General features: G+C 39.1%; 1 protein-coding gene across 3 annotated transcripts in view; it reads right to left on the reverse strand.

Annotated features, from left to right (window-relative positions):
- Positions 1–21,497, reverse strand: part of tnpo1 (transportin 1) — a 29,403-nt gene extending 7,906 nt beyond the window's left edge. For 2 of the 3 annotated variants that reach the window (XR_013659390.1, XM_011481493.4), the window contains exons 1-18: positions 21,245–21,424; positions 21,047–21,149; positions 19,433–19,508; positions 18,925–19,074; positions 16,793–16,899; positions 10,107–10,240; positions 9,230–9,311; positions 8,666–8,788; positions 7,633–7,751; positions 7,289–7,349; positions 6,954–7,122; positions 6,644–6,796; positions 6,338–6,563; positions 4,959–5,130; positions 3,514–3,600; positions 3,291–3,398; positions 211–369; positions 48–135 (exon numbers count right to left, since the gene is read on the reverse strand). Coding sequence is in view for 2 of the 3 variants with exons in the window: in XM_011481493.4 (XP_011479795.1) it covers positions 48–135; positions 211–369; positions 3,291–3,398; positions 3,514–3,600; positions 4,959–5,130; positions 6,338–6,563; positions 6,644–6,796; positions 6,954–7,122; positions 7,289–7,349; positions 7,633–7,751; positions 8,666–8,788; positions 9,230–9,311; positions 10,107–10,240; positions 16,793–16,899; positions 18,925–19,074; positions 19,433–19,508; positions 21,047–21,145 (2,113 nt within the window). In the remaining variant the exon portion in view is untranslated. Of the gene's footprint in view, positions 1–47; positions 136–210; positions 370–3,290; positions 3,399–3,513; positions 3,601–4,958; positions 5,131–6,337; positions 6,564–6,643; positions 6,797–6,953; positions 7,123–7,288; positions 7,350–7,632; positions 7,752–8,665; positions 8,789–9,229; positions 9,312–10,106; positions 10,241–16,792; positions 16,900–18,924; positions 19,075–19,432; positions 19,509–21,046; positions 21,150–21,244 lie in introns of all 3 variants that reach the window. The other variant, XM_078955958.1, reaches the window with a different exon arrangement.
- Positions 21,498–22,243: the final 746 nt, after the last annotated feature.

The raw sequence follows: 22,243 nt of genomic DNA on the forward strand, positions 1-22,243 counted from the left end.
AACCCAAAGATTTGCGTCGTGCATGGCTTTAGAGATGCAGAACTCACCGATGCATGGTTTGACATGCTGGAAACAAGCCTTAGTCAGATCTCCGAGTAAAGCAAAAGAACTCTGCCGCACTTCTGGCATTTTGTCCTGACACAAAAAAACAGAAACGGTTAAAAACCCCAAAGCTGCTCGTTGGTGGGTCATGCTTGCTAAGCTCTTTACCTGCATACACTGGTACATGAGGGTGAGGATGTTGCTACGGGCAACCAGCTGCTCAATGGTGCCCCCCAAACCTTCAGCCAGTCCACTGAGGAGATCCAAAGCCACGATCATGAAGTCTTTGTCAGGAGCCTCATACTGGTCAGGCTGTGACTGATGAAGCTGAAGACATTACAAAAACAAAAGGACAGAATCGCAAGCGCTTTAAAAACAAATATCCAGGCTTTCTATGAAAAAGCACCTGAAGAGTGTGCATTGCACAAAGGCAAAATCCAGCACACAGGTTAAAATTGTAAGATGTTTAAGACCCACTCTGATCATCTGATCTATTGTAAAGGCGTTACCAGTGGTCTTAATTCTGACTGTCATTTTTAGCCAAAAAAACGATGTGTTGTAGTTTCTGCAGTGGTCGTGTAGTTCATTAGAAAATTTCCCTCTGAATTGTGTTTGGGACTGTTGTCGCAAAACAAGCCCACCCCCCTTCCCCTCTTTTCTACATCACAATTAAGGTCCAATCCGAACGGCATTTTTTCATCTGCCCATGATTCCCAATTTGAATAAAGAAATACCCAGAAATGCAATTTTAAGCTTAATTTTCATAATATATGTCCTCCATCATCACAAAACGCCACAAGAACATTTTAATACACCAAAAACACAATTTTCCTCTGAGTGTGCCATTAGTTCACAGTTTCACCACTTGGGGGCAGTGGTGTGCCCTATGAAAGTTTCTGAACTTGGATTGGAATCCTTTAACCCTTGTGCTATCTTAAGCATTTTAACATTGGGAGTAGGGTCATCTAGACCCACCAGACAGTGCGCTAAACCTTTTTTCTTCAATGATTTGTGATCTTCACTGGTGTCCATGGATTACATGAAATCTTTCCACCTTTGTCATGGTAGGGAGAACACGTTAATGTAAGGGTGGGGTCATCTAAGATAACACAAGGGTTAAAATAGTCACTGACAGACTGCAGAGGAACACTTTCACTTCCTAAAAGCTCCTTTGAAACCAAACAGTAAGTGGAGCCAACACATTTCATCATACAACAGCTGGATGACTTGTTATAAAATAAAATTGAAATAAAATCTGTTGTAAAATAACTCTTTTTTACATTTAAAGGCTTAATTTACAAGAAAAAAAAATACCTTGGTGATTTGCTTTTTCCTTAATAGTGTTATTTTATATATTTAGGATTAGACACATAGCTTAAATGGGGCGAGGCAGGTTGACGCCTGTGCGCCCTTTTCCCATAAATCTGCTTTTCTTTAAAGGAAAGGAGGTTAGATGATGCAATGTTTGGTCAAAAGGGCTAAAAAACTGGTTTCAAATGAACTCAACACATCAGGTCACTACATGTATAGGGTGTATTTTTCATATATACAGTTTATTCTCACTATAATTCTGATAAAATAAAAAGTAAAAAGGAGGGTAAAAAGCTTCCATTGAAGCACATTTGGTGGGCTTTTTTAAACTTTTCTAGCATCTTTGTACAGCTCACATTACAATAGACTCCACATTGTTTAAAATACCAACAACAGCTTGTGACTCTGCTCAAATACTTGGTTCTTTGCAGCAATTTTACAAATCCAAATCCAAAGAAAAACTTAAACCTATATTAGTTTATTATATTTTAACTTATTTGCATGTAGAAAAAGTAGTTTTCTATAGATTTATACCTTAAATAAACCTGATTTGACAGTTAAAATCAAATGAAAGCTAAATAACAGGTACTAACTATTCCATCTGATTTTGTTTATTGTGATGAAAATCTCATTTAAGTGAAAGCCTTGTAAACATTGGATTCTTAGGTTGTTTTTCAATATAAAGTAATGTCCGCAAAGGAAAAATGTAAATGCCAATTAAAATATGTTTTTAACAAAATAACATAACAGAAAATATATATTTTTTCTTCGAACTCTTCACACCCCTATCCCCAGAAGGAAAAAAAAAGAAACAAACACAAAAGGGAGAAAGTGTATTTGTGAGGCTAAATGTTGCCAAACATCCCCTAAATCAGTGGTTCCCAAACTTTTTCTGCAGGGCCCCCCTTTCTGAAGATTAGAATATTTTCGAGCCCCCCCACACTGACACAAACATACAAATCCTTTGTTTCTAAACTCCACTGGACTTTACTTAACATTGTAAGTCACACAAAATGGCAACTTATTCCTGAACAAAACTAAAAACAAAAACAAATCACCTTTACAATTATTAAAAGTGACACTGCATCATGTATCATAAAATTTTACCATGTAATGGTGTTCATGGCTTTCAACACATCTTCTTATAAACTCCATTCCTGCATGAAAGTGGCCTTTTACACTTTAACAGCTCTCTGAAGAAAATAACAAAATCCTGAACATTTAACTCTGCAAAAACTGCACCTTTAATGTCCACATCTTTTCAGTGACTGGTGTGGGCTTGCTTCAAGCCGTGGCCTTGGCGCGCCCCCTAGTTTGGGAACCACTGCCCTAAATCATGTGTGGTGCCTGACATTTACAAAATTATCTCTTTGGGTATTAAATGCTTAAACATATATCTCAATATTTATTCCAAATTATGAGAATAACTAAGGATGTAAGGATTTTAAGGATCCCAACATGACAGCTTCATTTTCATTTTTGCTAACCATTGCTGTACTCAAAATGACAGACTAATGCAAACTCAGAGTTCAGCCAGCATGTGGATCGTCTTTAGTGCAGTCCAGTCCACCTCTGCAGCAGAGACCAAGATTTAACAGTCTTTTCAAAGCACATAACAAACAATAATAGTTTCTGCAGCATTTCTTTTGATGTGTCTGAAGGGGCATGAGCCAGCAGCTGGACTAAGTTGATTACAATGAGGGCTTTGTTTATGCTTCTGCTGTAACTGTGCATTATTGTAAAGCTGCTTTAAGAACTGTGCAAGCGTCTATTAAGTACAAAAACCAAAAGAGTCACTTTCATCTTCATGTAATGACTCTATGAGCCTTGCAGGCCTTTAAATCAAACTGTTTCAGAAATGATTTCCTTCTGATGAGCAGGAGACCGGCTGTAACAGTTGAAGGTTGAAAGCCCACAAGCAGGTGTTTCCTACTCACCATGGCCTGAGCCAGAGTTTTCTGGACCAGGTTGACACAGCGTTGGTACACGGGCTCGCAATATGGCAGGAAGCCGCTCTGAAGCGCCGTGGCTACAGAGGACAGACACTGAGAGGGAAAGGCGGGAAGAGGACTCGGTGAGGAGCTGACGTGAACGGTTTCCACTGACATGGTGTCTTGTTTAAAAAAAGAAATTCTGGGAGTGTTTCAAAAGAAAACTCACTTCTAATAAAGGAAAGAGATCTTTGTCTTCATCTTTAAGCTGATTCCACTTCTGGATCAGTGGTGGCATCAACATCTGGATGTACTCCTGAAAAACAAGAGATGAGGCTTTTATATGACAATAAAAAGTATTAGTATTGACAAAACTCGGCAAGTACAAGCTGGACTCTCTCCATCACAGACTGTAACCAAAGGTGTGCTGCTTCAGGGAGCTTTTCCAGGACCACTTTACTCATCTTTACTTCATATTTGACACCATAGTTTCACTTAGCAAAACTGTGCATCGGCATTTTATTTAGTTTATTTATCATATCCAGCATTCTTCTGATATTATCCAGAAAAACATCTATGATTCTTAATCATTTTTAAATAAATGAGGAGAAAACAAAGTTTGAGCTGATTTTTTATTCTAAAATGTCTTTAAGAATGGTTTGTTATCTCTCTATAAAGTCTATTGTTCATAAAAAGAAGCATATCCAAGATCATATTCACAATCGTATGTTTACATTTATTGTAGTATCATGAATCTTCACATTATATGTTTCTGAGCCAAATAGTAATTTTGACTTTTGGCCTTTCATGTCTAAGCTGTCTTTCCTGAGCTGTTATACTGACACAGCATTAATACTAACAGTGCTATTATATCCCTGTAGATGTTATCAGACTAAAGTGTTAAGGAAACTTAGAGCTGTGTCCGAAAGCCTTAAAAGACTCTACGGTGTGGGACTATCATGTACCCTGGATTTTAACGTAATTCAGACACATGCTCACTACTTTTTCACGTTTTTAACAGCAAGTATGACGTCTTCCATTTGCCGCAGTAAAAATACCTCAAAGTCTGAACATTTTATGAACATTATTTATGAATCCACTGTGTTCTGATGATATGGATGATGAGTCCTTAAAAATACATTTACGAACAGTTTTTCAAAAGAAAAATGGTTTAAATGCAATGCATTGTGGTCTATATTCGCCAATCTAGTGGGCATCGATGCACACTGGTGTTTTGCAGAGACAAATTCGGACACACACTTGGTCAAATCCTTGGAATTTCAAAAGAATTCTGCTATTGTTATCTATGAAATATCTTTCAAAAAAATGGTTGTCCTCTTCTTTTCTTAGCTTCTCTTTTCTCAGATCTACTTCTTCAACATCTGTGCTGCAGTTTATAATTTACAGCGATATAAAATGTATATATGTGTTAGTAAAGTGCTAAAAGGAATAATTTTAGTCAAAATATTAGACAATTTGTTTAACATATGCAGTCAAACCAGACATTTTAACCGACATGGCAACACAAATTCTCTGTTGTAGACAAATTATTATCCTAATGTGACATTGGGAAATCATCACAGCTGTAATTTTTCAGAAGTTGCATAACAAAGTTATGCGCGTCACCCAGGCAGAAACATGAAGTGAAAGTGCACACGCAGCAGTGCAGCTTACTGGTTTGTTGAGGTGGTGTCCCACAGAGTCGGCCAGCGTTCCTATGGCGTCGTAAAGGATGAGCAGGTTTTTGTGTTGGTACTTGCTGAAGGCAAACACAAGGGTGTCCAGGATGAACGCCAGGTAGGGCACCAGTTCTGTGCAAGCCTCCTCCTCCAGCGTGGCAAAGGCACTTTCAGGGAGAGATTCAGAAGTTACAACACAGAAAGAGAGAAAAAGTGGGTTCAGACTAGGGCTGTGGATCGCTTCTGATTCACAAATCTAGATCAACAATACACAGATCAAACCACGATTCTTACTATTTATTCTAAATATGTCTGAATTGTTGCTAAAAATTAGAATAATGTGTACCAAATCAGCATAATTTATCCCTTTTTTTAGAGCAGGAGATCAGAATCAACTAAACAAAACAGATAAACACACCAAAATTTCAACACAAAGAAATGATAGTCCCACTCCGATCATCTTTTATCTATTGTCAAAGTGTTCCCAGTGGTCTTTTAATTATAAATAAGCCATTTTTAACCTAAATCAAAAAACTGTGTTGTGTTCTGGAAGAAAGTTTCTACAGAGCAGCAGGAGTTTATCAGAAACTCCCCTCAGAGTTGTGGGCGGGTCAGTTGGTGCAGAAATAACTTCTGCTGATATCCCATCCTCCCTTTGTTTACACTCTCTACTGCTAGCTCACAGCCCCTCACAACCCCTCGCTAACATTAGCGGAGCAACAAAAATTGCGAGCAATATTGGAGGTATCCAGCTTTACAGTTTTGAGCCAGATGCCATCTCAGACAAGGAAAATGAAGATGTTCATGGCTCTATTTAACAAATTGGAATCGGAATGAAGCGGAGCCATTTTTTCATCTGCTTCTGATTCACACAATTTGAAAAAATACTCAGAAACACGCTTCCAGCTCAAATTATTTCATATACCGGTATGTACTGTAAAATGAGAATTTGGAGTGGGTCTGAAAACAATGTCACACTCATACGTCTTTTGATCTTTCTGGTTGATTTTAGCAATGAACAAAACCTAAACATCACTGTTGCTTGGTATCATTTTACAACAAATCCTCAAAATGTTCTTCATAGTTTTTCCATCCTTAAAGACAGTTACATGACGTCACATTATCGATCCCAAGATTTATGTCATGTTATAACATTTTTATTTATTGTATTTTTTAAATTAAAATTGTCAACTGTATAAAAAGCTTATCTGCTCTTAGAGTTTAAACAAGAAGAAAAAGGGTGAAAATGTTCATGTCTGTCTGAGAAAAGTGTGCAAAGTTTGTAGTGAAGACTTTGAAAAACCTTAAAACATCTATAATCCTACAAGGGAAGGAACGTTGCATTCAGATAATTGTTACAGCCCTCCTCCTCACCTGCAGGCGGCCTCCTGAACTCGCTTGTTACTGTCTAGAATCCGCTTCAGCAGCTCCGTCATTAAAGGCTTCAGGTAGACGTCCGGGGGCTGGCTGACGACCCAGTGGGCGTAGCGGCTCAGAGTCCAGCAGGTGATGGATCGCACCAGCGCCTTCTTGTCAGACAAGCACTGGACGAGATGTGGGATGAGCTCAGGCAGATATGGGATCATGCCCTGCATGCAGCCTAAAGACAGGGGAAAAAAGAGGATAACTGTGGCTTTAAAGGGCAAACTCCAAATGTAAAGTCCCTCTTTGTATTTTTACCTTCAGCTATAGCCCCCAGCACTAAAATCCCAGACTCTTTGACTACCCACTCTGGGTGGAAAAGCAACTCTTTGAGCAGAGGCAGGATGTGGACCAGCAGATCGTCCCTGAACACGTTGGCCAACACGTCCAGCGCTGCCGCGGAGCATTTTCCTGATGTTTGAGGAAACACAAGCAGGAGTGCACAGACATAACACGCACAACACAAACAGAAAGAACCATCACTTCAAAGTACCGTAATTGAAGATTTTAAAACCAATAAAATAAAAAAGACAAGACTGCACAGCTCCGATTTCACAGGCTAACTCACGCAGGTTCCAGTCAGAGATGGTGTCATCATCATCCAGCTCATCATCCTCCTCGTCCTCTTCTTCAATCCCGTCACCCTCGTGTTGCTGGGCAACCGTGCGGGAGCGGTGGAAGCGAGGTCTGATGTCTTGCTCATTGTCTGGAATGGCTTCATCCTCTTCGATATCGCCCTGGATAAAAACCCAAAAAGATACAAGTCACATTTCCTACTAAAATTTCAGAGAAGACACCTCAAAGGCACTGACGGGTGCAGACAGCTAAACTCAACTGTCTGTCAATCTGAGTCATGACGCAATTCACACCACAAGGTACACATATTAGAGTATATAAACTGACCTTGAGCAGGATGATGTCAATCTCTGAGTACTTCATACCGTTGACAAGCACTGGAATGAGCCTGGAGCACGAGCCAGAGGGAAAGGTGGGGGAAAAAAGAGCAAGGATGGGTCAGTCACAGTCATCACTCATCACTGAGTCCACTTTGGGCACAGTTTAATGTGGCGCTTCAGTGACAGATGTCACAAGGGAGGTCAACGGCCAGCGGGGTTCTTCATCAGCCCGTGAGGAGATGTGGACAAATCTCATTCAGTTACAAGGCCTTCTCTGGCTCACTGCTGAGGCTGCTATGAATCATCCATGCTTGTAATGATGGCGGCAGCAGAGCTCAGGGATGATCTTACTGAGAGAGGTGACCGCACAGAACCTCCTTGCACACAGGCTGCTCCGCAAGAGTGAGCCAGAACTCGCAGGCCTCCAGGGCAACGTTCTCGTCTTGGTCCTGAGTCCTCTGAAGCATGTACTGCAACCAAAGTCAGGGAAAACCTGGACTTTAAACCATCATTTCACTCAGAATAATTGAATCAAAGAACTGTTCAAGAAGGAAGCAAAAACTCTAACCACAAACATCTTCAATGGGCTATATGGACGGATCTATGTGACGTATTTTCGGTTAAAAATCAGACCTGTGAGTTACAGTTAGCACTTGCGGTCAACTGTATACGTCTATTTCCCGAAAAAAGAGAACCAGTCACGTTATTTCCGCAGTGAGCTGCCGCAAACTGCGCTTGGGACGCAGTAACGTTAAGGGTCTTGCCCAAGGGCCCTCACCAGGTGATGTTAATTGCTCGCCATTAATTTGGTAACTGCCCCCAGTACCATTGTTCACACCCCTCCGGGAATCGAACCCTGGTTTCCTGCGTGGTAGCTTCTCACCTTACCAACCGAGCTACCCAGCTGCTAAATTACTTTTTCATCTGTTTTTTTTTCATTGTATGTTTGTTATAGCGTGTTGATATTGTTCGCTATTTCTGCTGCACTGGCACTGATAGGTTGGGGTAGTAAGGGACTGTTGGCTAACGGGAGAGCAACAGATGGATGATGGGAAGTAGGGGCGGGCTTACTCCATCCCAACAGTCCTGAAGCAAATATCTGATGAACTCCTGCCGCTGTGCAGAAACTATGTCCTAGAAAACTACTGTTTAAAAAAAAAATGATGGCTAAAAATGGCATAATCATAATTTAAAGATCACTGGGAAAGCTTTTATCATAGATCAACAGATGATTGGAGTGGGACTTTTAAGACTCAGCCATTTTCATGTTAACAGTACCGTTACGCCTCTCTAAACCGGGAAGGACTGAGGGGTTTTACGTCGAATGTGCTAATTGCCCAGTCCCATTCATTGAAGCAACATGAATGACTCTCAGCCTGTTCACCTCGATGATGTTGTGCATGTGAGGCAGGAGGCGGTCCAGGCGAACCTCCAGCAGCATGACCAGAGCTCTGCACACGTTCTTCCTCACCTCCGGCTCATTATCAGTCGCCAAAGCAAACAGGTTCTGGGGGAGAGAAAAGCCAACATCTAACGGCCAAATACTTTCACTTTCAGATCACTCCAAACCTCACAAACCCAAAATACTGCATGTTTTTTTACACGACTACCACTTAAAAAACGGAAGAAACTATTCGTAGTATTTTCTTTGAATTACTTTATTCATTTATTTTTTAATAATTCTGCATAAAACTATTCAAAACAATGCAGAAAATATAGCAAATAATTTATTTGGAAGGGGCGAAAATTGTGTTTTTATCTAAAAAGCAAAAATCTGATTTATAAATTGTATCCTGACCTAAAACATGCCAGTGTTATTTCTTTAAACATATATATTCAAAATCTGTTCCTTTTTACTTCCATCTGCTCTGGACTCTTTCTGCCAAAGACACAAAATATTTATTTCTTCAGCATCAAACACCCACGGCCGTATTTCAGCCAGACTTGCCTCGATGAAAGGGTCGATGTGAAGCATCAGCGCCTGAGTCCTGCTGATGATGAACTGGTTGACACAGGCGATGGCGTGAGACCTGGAACACAAACAAAACAGCAGCTCCTTAAAGATCCTTTTTTCCTTTTTCCATGCCTTCAGCTCTGCTCTGCTCTCTGTGCAGATACTTCAGTAAAAGAATAAATCACTGGAGATGAGGAACCCCTGTTTGTGTCAAACTTATTTAACAATGACTTTTTCTTGACTTTTTTAAGGACTTTCTACATTTGGATTTTTAAAAAAGTCAAAATTCTAAAATAATTTAAAAATAAGAAATTCAAATAAAAAATATAGATATTAAAATTGACTTTGAAATCAATTTTCTAGCAGTGATAACAAAGTAATTCTAATGACTTCATTCAAAAGGGAAACAATCAATCCACAAGAAACGGGATTAGAAGTTTTGAGGAAAAAAATAAATATTAGGACAAAGTAATCAAACATCAATGGCATCTTTTTGACTTTATTCTTTTAATTTGATGTCAGCTACTGCTCAGTTATTCTTATTATCTGTGTCTGTGGTTTGAAATAATTTGTTTCATTCAAACTAAAGGAAAAAACGAAATAGAAAAAGAAGGTTGAAAAAAGGAACCAAGACCAGAACGTGCGTTTAAAATGTTTCCTTTTTTAAACATTTTATGTTGACAATATGTTTCATAATTTACTGACCGACATCCTCTTTTACTTAGCTGTTCCTCTTTCAAAAAACGTTAATGTTTCTCTTTGACTTGCATAGCCTCAGTCCAAATTCTCAAGGTTCAGGTGAAGGGTTTTTTCTTACAAAACAGCCAACAAATACAGAAATGTTCAGCAGAAAAAATGAAAGTTTAAATACCTAATTTTAGGACTCCTGTGTGTAAAAAACTGCAGGAACTTGGGGATCATGACATTAAGCGGGCGGTCCAGCATGTCACTGTCCAGGATCTCAGCAGAGTCCTCGCAGATCTTCTGCAGGGCTCCAAATGCTCCCTGAAAGATATATTTTTAAAAAGACAACAAAGGAAAATGTTATTTCCATAAAATGCAACTTTTAAATGTATTTTCACTACCAAAGGTAAAGAAGCTTATTGCATTTATTCAAAAAAATGTGTTGTTTTTGAGATAATTTTTGAGTTTTTTCAAATTATTTGTTTATGTTTTTCTAAAAAAAAATGTGTGTTTTTCTGATCATTGTTTCCAGCATTTTTAAAAAGAACTTTTTTTTTTACAGTAAATTATTTCTGAACTACATAGGCAAGAAAACTACAAGCTGATCATCAATTAGAAAGTGATTGACAGCCACAGCGTCTATGTCAAGGATGAACACTTTATTTTGTCTGTAGCTATGAGTTAAACAGGATCTGCCGGCTGAGCTTCACGTTTGCCTTGAAGCTGGTCTGCAGGTAAAGCTGCAGAGACAGGCAGGGACCGTCAACAAAGTACAACAAAACATCCCAGACAGTCAGAAACTCAGGACATATCAAAACTATATTAGACACTCATTGCTGTGAATGCAGATTCCACTTAAAAACTTTACTCTATTACAGTAAGCCACAATAGTCAAAGTAATCTCCTTTGTAGATTTTTCCTTATCTTCTCGTTTTCCAGTTTGATTTTCGAAATCTAAAATGTTTTAGCCTTTTTTTTCCCCAAGATATATATATTTTTTGTTTTTCGCAGTAATTTTCTTTAGAACTAAAAACTTTTAAAAAAAAATCAAACTCCAAGATAAGGGGACACAGAAACGTCTACAAAGCCGACAATTGCGGTTTACTATTAGAGGAAGAGTAATGGTATTTTAATCATTTAAAAATGTATTTTTAACCTGTATTAAATGTGATGAGTGTCTGTGATGTAGATTTGATTATTTGTCCTGGATTGTAGATTTAAAAAAATGATGATAGTTTGGAGTACTTTGTTGACGGTCCCCACATGTCTGCAGTTTTACATGCAGCAAGCAGAACCTTTTGTAAAATTAATTTACTGCATGACTACAAACAAAAGTTCAAACAAAGAAAAAGAAAAAACAAAACCTACAGAGTGCTCTGTAGTTAAAGGGCATTACTCATGACTTGCAGTCAAATATATACATAAACTGACAAGTGGATTTTATTCATGAAGCAAAATAAAGTTTGCAGCAAAGTTGATATCTCATATTAAAATAATACTCAGACATGCAACTCTTTAGAGAAGAGAGTTTGTTGAAAAACATGAATTTATTCTTCTGCATTAAAGGGAGAACGTATCTTCAGGAAAAGTAAAGTACAAAATGCAAAAATGTTGACTTGATTTTAAGACAATTCTTAAAATTCCACTAAAAACAAAAACAAAAAAACTAAAGCAGATTCCAGAAAAGTAATAATAAACCAAACACTTATGAAGAGCAAAAGGTTTGAGGTAAAGATGAAAAAACACTTCAAACTAAATTATAGACAAAAAATAACCTCTATTGGAGGCCTATTCCCTACCATACAAAATAATAGGAAGCTCAAAAGACTTCCATTGTGTAGAGGCAGTAATTTAAAAAATTGTCATATTTACACAGAAAATCCCTCATTGCATTTGTATTACAGGCAAAAGAAAAAAAGTGATGGCCGGACTGTATTTTCAGAACTCTGCTTAAAACAATATCTGTGTCAGATTTTTAGATCCCTGATCCTTGAAAAGCACTTATCCCCTCCTGCTCAAAGTCACACGCTCGCATGCAAAGTGTATCTCTGAATATTAGCAGCTTGACTGATGTTTAGTATGCATGCTCACGATATGCTGCAGATTTTAGTCTCACACCAAAAGAGACAGAAAAAAGAAAAAGAAAAGGCAGCCTCAGAAGCAGAAACAAGAAACGTCACAGCACTGCCACCAACGCTGGCTGAAATGTGTTTCCATGGAAACCGCTCCTATATCTGCATTCTTTGCAGACGACAAATGCAGAGAGGATGGAGTGAGAGGGTAAGGTGTGGAGAGATGCTGTCTTTCATCATTTCTAACATCTTGTGACAAAGACTTTTAACCCCAGACATAAAAAAAAGTGATGCTGATGATGAATAAAACCACAGCCATAGAAATGGAGTGAATTGTGGGCTGGAGGACAAAAGGCTGCTCACACTGACGTCACTATAAAAGGCATTTGTGCGACTGTATTTAAGCGGGAAGGGCAGAATAATTTGAGTGTCCTCACTGCAATCCTCCTGAAGGTCACTGGGCAGAGGAATGCAAGTCATGCAGGCGAGGACTCGCCACAGCGAAAAAAGGACAGACACCTAATCGGCTCTGCGAGTTCACAAAAGATAAAAAATAAAAGTCCCAAAAAACTCACAACAATGCCTCGGGAATTAGCACGCATCTTCATTTTCACTCTAAAGTGCAATCAACCCGGCACCCTCAGCAGCCACTTGCCCGCTGCCATTAATCATAACAGTAAAGGGGTTCAGTTGAGACCTATAAAAAGCCGTCCGACGTTACATTTGGCATTCAACACACCTGCCTGTTTCTTTTTATAGAGACAGGGGAGGGGGATGTGCGGCGACACTCCGTGCAGCACTGAGCAGAGGGGGTGGGTTTCAGAAAAAAAAACATCTTTATCTCCTTTTTAAACTAAAAAGCTTCTTAAATGTACAATGCTGGGTTTTTCCCCCAACATTTAGTACTCAATTCATTTTTTCTCCAGTATTCATAACTAGGCAATCACGAATCAAATTGTATAGATTACTAACACAGAAATCAGTTTTTTGAGCTTTCATTTTACAAAGCAGAGTAAACCCTTATATAGCTTCTTCACTGTGAGGTTTGCTACTCTCAAACTCCCCTTTGCTTTAGAGACCCACCCCGTTGAAAAGGGATTTTTTTTGGTGTGTTTTTTACATGCTCTTGTTGTCTTTTTTTCTGATGGATGACATAAGATCAAATGTGCTTTTCTGAGTATTTCTTTATTCAAACCTTTGTGAATCAGGAGCAGACGGGGGGAATAAATCCTGTTTTAAAAACCCTGTAGCAGTGAAATATGGGCTACAGTCGGTGGACCATAAGGCCCACGCTTTTGTCGCCCGCTTGTAGGTCTTCGTTTTCATAGTCGGAACAGGCATCTGGCTCAAAACTGTACGGCTGGATAGCTCCAATATCACCACCGCCATTTTTGTTGCATCAGTAATGTGAGGTTAGGGGTGTGGAGGGCTGTAAGCTAGCAGGAGAGTGTAAACAGATTGCTCTCAGCAACGGACAGAAGAGAGGGGCGGGGTTGCTCTGCGCCAATGGTCCTGTCCACACATTTCGAATGAACTACTGCCAATCTGCAGAAACTATGTCCTGGGAAACGACACAGGTTTTTTGATTTGGGCTAAAAACAACATAATCATAATTAAAGTGGGGCTGGGCAATACATTGATTTTACTGATTCATTTGAATTTCCAGTTTCACTCTCTTGGGCTTCCGTTGTTCAGAGTAAGGTAAACCCGAATGGCTTAATCACCCAAGCCTATACTCATCTGCCATATAAGGGCAGTTTGGTTGGTCAGACGTTTGAAGGGTTGATCTGACAGATGGCTTCATTACAGGCGTCTGCATTCATCGCCTTTATTTGTTATCTTAGAAAAGGTAACTGGTTAAAAAGAAATAATAAACTATTGACCAAATAGAATCTATTCTTTTTAGGACAATGTTAAACCACTTTGCCAATCCATTTTAACAAATAAGGTTTATGCTTATAATTATGCAAATTCCACCTTAGTTCACTTTAGAGTCACTGATTGTGTAAATATGATTTTTTTATCCAAACAAATTTGATTTCAATTGGAAATTTAAAAATTAAATTGATAGACTTTCAATGGATTCTGTGCTTGAGCTTCTCCTGGAAGATGAAATGTCAAAATCAGGAAGACAATTGTTCGTCTCGGAGTATGAACCGGCTTCATTAGTGGCTAGTTGGGTTACATTCTGAGTTTTCCAGGTCATATCCATTCCCCCAGCTTAAAAAGAAAGGATCTTCACATAATGCCATTTAGGACTGACACGGGCTTAGAGATGTGCAGGTAAAGATCTTGGGTAACCTAGCAGGTAAGTCAAGGCTAAAGGGTCACATTCACGCTGGATGACAAAGCATTCATCACATTGGGAATCAAACCCTTAACCTATAGAATGCCAACCAAGTCTGCTTGCTTTTCCATTTTAAATCTCCAAGTCTGTATTCCCATCTGTACTTCTACACATCAGTGGACGTGTTTTAAACTTTGTTGTATACTTTTATAAACCTTTAGACCCGTCTAGTAATTATTTTTCAAAGAAAGAGCAACTGGAAATTTAACTTTCTTTATAGACTTCTTTAAATAAATATCAAGATGTTGATATGAAGCAGCTATTGTTATCAAAGGTTTGCTGATGCTGCAGCCAGTGACTCAGCCTCTCCCACAGACAGCAGGAGCAGCCTCATACATTGTCACACATAGATTAAATTGCATTACACTACCACAGTTGTGTACAAACCTTTAAGAGCTCATTGTTGTAAATCTGACAAGCTAAGAAAACATTGCAAAGCTACTTTATCTGATAGAACCAAAAACATAAATTAAAGGTGATCTTAAAAGGAACATGTGGGCACATTTAAACACAAACTTAAAGGACAGTAAATAGTAGTAATAGTAATAGTAACCTGTAGCTTTCAAAGAATCAAGGGAACAGTGTGGTTAGGGGTCTTCCCCATGGATAAAGTCACTGGGATCTGAACCCCTGACCAAAAGCTGCTCTAGATATTTAGATATCCCTACACCCTATTCAGGCATCAACAATTACTTTGCACATTTTTAAGCAGCTTTTCAAGTTTCTTTAACAAATGGAAGCAGTGCGCCATTACAAGTCTTGCCCAAAGACAGAAAAACAACAATAACAACAATGGGAATCAAACCCTTAACCAATAGAGTGCTAAATAGCTGTTCAACCCACAGAGAAACAGTCACCAACTTAGACACCAATTCAAACTCTTCCAAGCTGCTTTTCAAAAACAGAAACTCCACTAAGGAGATTTTTACATTTGATTTTCTGTTCAGTATTAAGTCTCTCACACACACACTTGAAGATCCTCTGCAGTAAATAGCTGACCTAAATCCCAGCTTCTGAATGAGCTTTGTAAGGCAGGCCAGCAGTCCTGCCACGAGGGGATGCACATTATTCTGTCACACCAAGTTCCTAATGTTCAGAGGATGCTGCCCGCGAAAAGTCATATGAACATTCCTGCCGAAACAAGAGGCGAGCGGTGCTGCCAGGACGTGTTTGTGTCCCCTCTGGATTCAGCTGCAGTCGAGGAAGCTACCTGGCCTGCATGTCTGTGATGTATGCATGTTTAGTGTTTCAAAAGATCGCAGATAAAGGCAGCATATTAATAACAGAGGAGACTGAGCAGCATTACATCCATCGGATGAAAAACAGTGATTACAAGCAGCTGCTTTTAAAGAATCGGTCACCAATTCAAAGAAGAACGTTTAAATAAGCTCAATTTCAAATAGAAAACCATCCGTTTTCCTTCTTTATACCATAAAAGTTCAAATTATTACACTGTGAAGCCGCGGGCCAGACAACGGTGCAAAGAATTGGATAATGATGGATTATGGATTAAAAAAAACACAAACATGCAGGATAGGACAGAACAACAGCAGGTTCTTTATGCACAAATGCGCAGCATAAAACCTATTCTGGGTGATTATGTGCGATATGCCAGAAAATGGGGTCATATGGTCTTTTGGTTTGGACAGGAAGAATGATGATTCCATGTTGAATAATCTGTGGGAGCTGCTGCTCCAGCTGTGAGGCTGCCTCTACTCATCTGGCCAGCAGGAAACCATCCAGACGCAGCTTTATAGATTTTTTGAGATAGCCCGGCTCTAGCTTTTCTACTACAAATTAATTTAAAGAAAAGGGGAAACAGACACAAATATTGTCTCTTCAGAGCCGGAAACATTCCCTTCTGATGACTTACAGCGGCAAATGTGTGCATTTAATCTCTACTTTTCCTTTCGTGGAACTGAAACGGCAATATGCTGCAGCATTAATCTGTTTTTTTCTCACTGCAGATGTTAACGTTGCTTTTATACATTGTTGCTGCACATTTAGCCAGGAAAAAGGATATTTTAACATCAAGGTATGTCTTTCAGACCATGGTCTAATGCAAACAGTAAATGTCCTACACAATATCGAAGAAATGAATGGTAATTTATGCCTTGTTTGAATTCAGAATGCGCTTTTTATTCTCAACAGCTTCAGACTACAACAACTAGCTGTGATATGTTCTATCTCAGTTTCTCAGAATTTTAAACAAACATTTTGATAAAAAGTTCCTGGGCTATAAACAACCCCCTCAAATGCAGATTAAATATTTAGAAAATATAACTACAAATCAAGAAATCAGTTCGACGCTTTTTTAACTTATTGTAAACATGGAGAGTGAGAATGCTGAGAGGAGTTCGGTCTATTGTTTGCTGCACAGTTTGGGTTTACGGAAGGTTTTCAGAAAACTCTGCAGATCTATGTCTCAACCAAAGGCGGGTTTTTCTTCCTGACCTCACATGTGTTGTAGTCCTCGGAGTCCAGCAGAAGGCAAAGATTTGGCAGCAGCTCAGGCCAGTTTTGCAGCTCTCCTTTGGAGGCAATTGTGGTGATAAGGATACCTGCAAGTCAGGGTTGAATTATCATTCAATAAACAAAAACAAAGGGAATCCACTGTCAAATCTGCAAAACAGCATTAGTAAAAGACAAACAAAGGCAATATAAATTGAGATTTCTGCAGCTTCCCCTAAAAGAATGCAAATCCTTCTGAGAGAACAAACATGGAACTGAATTAGCCAATCCTGGACTGCAAAACTAGTTTGCAGCATTCAAAAAAACTTTGAAATAGAAAGTCCTTTCTTAAAAAAACCCTCCTCTTTATTGCTTTCCTCAGGCTGGTGATTAACTTGTATAAGTAAAAGGATGTACCAGAACATAAAATAGTTTCAATGAGTGTTTATCATAATGTCAAAGATTTAATACAACACGAATGGATAACATGGTTTTTTGTGCAGAATTCAAACTTAAGATTTTCCCATTTTTTCCCATATTACTAAATATTTGTTCCTCTGACTTCAGAATCATATATTCATGGCTTGATCATATCCCTTCAAGGGTTGCCAAAGCGTAGCAGCTTTCACTGATTCACACGGGTGGTTTATGAGAGATTTATACGCCGGATGCCTTTCCTGACACAATCCTGTACTTTATCCGGGCTGGGGACCGGCACAGGGAGACCCAGACTTGGGCCCCAAGATTGTTTGTTTATAAGAGTTTTCACAAATCTAGCAAGGCTGAGTATCATTACACTGAGGTGATTCACTTTTGATTCCCCAGAGTGGGCTGGAGGTCTGGAGTACTAAGTGGTGGCCTCTTTGGTGACCCTGGTCCCCTTTTGAGGTTAGGGTTGAGGGATGCTTAGGACTCCTCTCGTCTGGAGCTGGTGGGACACAAGGGTGGGTGGGACTTTGTACTAGACAGCGCAGAGGGGAGACCTTTCCATGGTTGGGTAGGCTAAGTTCCTGAGCCTCGTTCTCATTGGAGCTCTGGTCCTGTTGGTTGGAGTCAGGGGACCCAATGGGTGGATTCCCTCTGTCTGGGATGTCCAAAGGGCCCCGGTTCACCTTCTGCCAGTGCCTCAGTATGTGAGTGACAGGGAGGTTTTTTTTACTCCTACATTCACTCTAGTACATAGACATCCACCTGAGCACAGCTGCCCTCTCACAAACAGGACATTTGCATGCGTGCAGAAATAATATATAATTGACATGCGTTGACTTGTACGTGTCAAGTATGTGCTTGTGAATTGATCTGTATACAAGTCACCAATTCTGGGTCCACATAACCATGTTTGGTGGGACATGGGCTTCAACTATTTAAATCATGCAAGTAACACTTTCAACACTGACACGTTAAATAAGGATGTTGATTTTGAAATAAAGGTTAAAACCCAGCTGTTTCTATATTGTTCATTATCTAGAAAAGTAGCTTCTGCACAAAACAAAAACTGACTGAACTAAAGTGTCTTGGCCTTCAACTTTCACATAATCCATCTTTCCACAGCAACTGTTCTTACTTTTGATGTTTGAAATCTGAAAAGTCACGACCCAGCCCAATTTTTCCAAGACATTAAGTTTGTATTTCACTGCACACAGCAACAGAAGGGCATAAACGTCTGACGGAGTCTGAAGGGTTTATGTAGTAAACAAATACAAAGAGCATAAGCAGCAATAACTCTTTTGCAAACGTCTTCAATAAAAATTAGAAAAAAATATTTATGTTGAATATTACTGCAACAATTAGTTAAAAAAATTAAATCAAAAATTTTTGTGGCACAAAAAATTTATTTTTTTAGTTGACTTCAAGGATGAAAACCTAACCTTTACTACTTATTAGATAAATTATTTAAATTTGCAGAAAAAGACGACAAAACCATGTAAAAATCCATTTGGTTCCACCTAATATTTAAAAGTTTTTAAAAACAGCTTCTGACATTTATGATGTGCCTGCAAACATGATCAAATCTCCAAAAATGTTCCGGCTAAATGTACATGAACTCTGGCAGCCAGCAGGCTTCTCAGCCAAGGACACCCAGAACACAACTTCAGTGGGGGACCTCTTTAGCTGCACACGAGGATGCAACTCACCGACTGTGGCCCGGATGAGGGGAGAAGAATCCCCGATGTTTTGGAGGCACTCGCTCTTGATGAAATCAGACACGCCGTTTGGGAAGTTGTGATAGTGAGCCTTGACATTGTTCTTCAGAATCAGTCCACTCAGGGATCGGGTTGGCTCGTCTTTGGAGAGAAGGGAATGAGAAAAATATCTGTTTCCACTTTTCTTTTCTTTTCACCAAAACGTATCATACACATTTATCTGGACTTCCGGTATTTTTTTCCAAAAATGCTGTCATGCCGAAGCCTTTTTAGAAATAGGACTTCTTGACACGGTTTAACATTTGGGTCATGGACTGTCCAGACAGCCAAGCCAAACGTTGCATCTATGCCAGGAATTAGGTTTAAAATTAGAGCGACCCATATTCTTGGAGCCACATCATCAGTGGCAAAGATGCCATTGGGTCAGTCGAGTCATGGCACTGAGCAGCTACACAAAAATGGCACGCCTGAAGGCGAACAGTCGAGGCGGGCCACTCACCTTCCGATTTTAACTTTGTCAGGACAAATATCAAATAGTTGTTGAAGTCTGGATACTGGTTCAGCTGCTCCAGTCTCTGCAGAAAATGCTTAAGGGAACCGTACACACAGCGAGTCGATTACAATCCCGGTCTGCAGGACCAAAACGATGCTGTAGGAATTATTATCATCCAGAGCGAGCAGTGTTAATACTTTAATGTGGTGGTATCATATAACAGCATAACGATGCATGTGTCTGTGTTTGTAAATGCTCATGAAAATGTCATTTGCACTGACTAAACGCCGTAAGCGCCCGGCCAGATGGCATCTTTTGGGATATAAGTGTGGTTCGTCTACGAGCTAATGATGCAGCACATATGAGGGATCACATTAGCAAGTCATTTAAGATGAACCGCAGCGAAAACAATCCAGCCAGCAGCACAGAAGACGCCCCATGATTATTTTCCTGATGTAGAATTAAAATAAATGAAATAGTCTGTAAAATAAGCAGTGATTGCAGGGGGGACTGTGTATCTCTGTGAGGCAGAGCTGCATTTTGTGCATGGTTAGTGCTTTGCCCTTAAATCCAGCTGAGCAGGGTAATCAAGTGGAATGTCACACACGTTTTATACCGCGGTGCACAGCCCCATGATTTGTGGCACCGCTTTGAAACGCGAGACGGAGTGAATGTCACTGTAAAGACTCCAATAACAGCAGCTACAACTAATCTCTGTCACTGTTGACTCGCAAAAATTCTGCTTCTATCGTATATGAAGCTATTAAATCTCAAGATGTCTATTGGATTCATTCTATTATGATTTGATTTTCTTTAAATGTTAATTTAACGTTAATTAAATGTTTTAATTTGAAAATATTTAGAAGAAATTTACCGATTATTATGACATAAACAAGAGCAACAGATTTAAACTCAATTATCTTTATGGTAAACAATAAGTAAGAGAGTATATTAAAAATAGGTGCAACAATTGTTAAATCGAATTTTAATTAATTAATTTATATCATCTTGCCCCAATATAACGTTAATTTTTTTTTATATTATTATATTGGAATTTCCTTTTCAATTAAAGTAGACAACAGGTAACTACATGTATCTAAACTTAAATAAAAACGTAAAGAAAAGAAAAAATATTTTTTGGACGCTTATTTAATTTATGCTAAACATCATGTTGCTTAAACTGATCGTCCTAATATCGCGATAGTTTGCGATACATTATTTATACATTTTCTGCTAACCGTTCACTAAATGTATTTCTTGTTTTTCCCATGTAATTAATATGTTATTACAAACTGAAATGTAGGTAAATAAGCCGAATGAACGATTTGGCTTAAATTCAGTGAAGGGCACAAAAGGCTACGTTTTTCCGAAAAATATCTTTTGTCATCAACCGATAGAGATTGTAATAATTTTCTGCGTTAAGGTGAAATATGAGAGCATTTATTTTATTTTTGTATTTATATTTATTATTGCTAAAATACGTGCAACCGGTCGTACCTGTTTGTAACGGTAACCACCCTTGCTACTTTGAGCTATAAGCTAGCCTGTTGAGTGTGTAGTTTAATTAAACTCGAACAATGAGACCGTGCTGTGATCCCCGAGAGACCCCGTAAAGGATACTTGCTGGACGGATCGCTGCGTGGACGTATCGGGGGACTGGGACTCCTTCAGCAGCTGTAATATCTGCTGAAGTCCTTGCTCGTCTGGCTTCCACTCCATCTTGCTGCCGCGGATAAATAAAAAACATAAGCTCCCTTGGACTCCCCTGACGGCCGGTAAATGCCCGAAACAGTAACAATTGGGCGAGGGGGCGCTTACCTGTACTGGCGTGCCTGACGTATTCGTCTGTTTCGGCCTTTCTGTTGCTATGCGAACGTCTGTCTGGGTTTTCAGACATGGGCCCGTTACGGAAGACGCAACCTTCTTACAGCCAGACGAAAAAGCTCCAGGTCATCCTGCTTCGCATTGAGTATGGCTGGCTGCTCCATCAGATGACACGAGGCTGCCGGGTCCTAGTGCGAGGTTTTACATGTCGTGATATCGTTCTAAATTGTGCAGCCTTATTTCTCAGCGCCCGGCAACATCTATTTTTTTTCTTTTACATTTTTTAGAGTTAAAGGGTTTGGTCAAAAAGCATACGACAAAAAGCGTTTTTCCTAAAATACAGCAGTTTTATAGGAAAAATAAACAAGCTGTACCTGAAGGTAGCACGGGTTTGAGCGATGCCTTTAGGGACTGCTGGTGAAAAACAATGCCACTTACAGATAATTTTCGATTTCCTTTTTTTAATTTAATTTACAAAATTACTCAATAAAGAATAATTAACCCTTTAACTACCCCACCAAGAAAAAAGCTATCAAAAAATTATTTGTTTGCATTTCTTATTGCTTTAGGTAAGTAATGACCACAATCTGTTTAGTTTTTTTTAATTGACCTTTTAGTTTCTTAAATAATGACCTCTACCAAACGGTTGAGATGTCCTTTAATGGTAAAAGTGCAAAATTTCATACAGATACAACAAATATTTGAAAAAATCATGTAAACCAATTTATTTAGACATTATTAACACTCAATATTAAGGGCATTTGTGTCCATTCTTTTTATCATGCCTCAAACATTGAACTTTTTTAAAACAAAGCAAATTTTGACCTATATTTCCTAGAAGTTGTTTGACACTACAACGATTTTGGATATTGACTCACTTTTGATGGTATTTCATAAAAAGATTCTTGGTTTGGAATGAAACACAGAAAACGTATTTCTGACATCTTGACCTATTTGGGCCGAGGTTTCATCGTCCCAGCTTGTCAGAATGAA

This window comes from Oryzias latipes, chromosome 12, assembly GCF_053564925.1.
Source record: "Oryzias latipes strain Hd-rR chromosome 12, Olatipes_Hd-rR_3.1".
Classification (NCBI taxonomy): Eukaryota; Metazoa; Chordata; class Actinopteri; order Beloniformes; family Adrianichthyidae; genus Oryzias; species Oryzias latipes.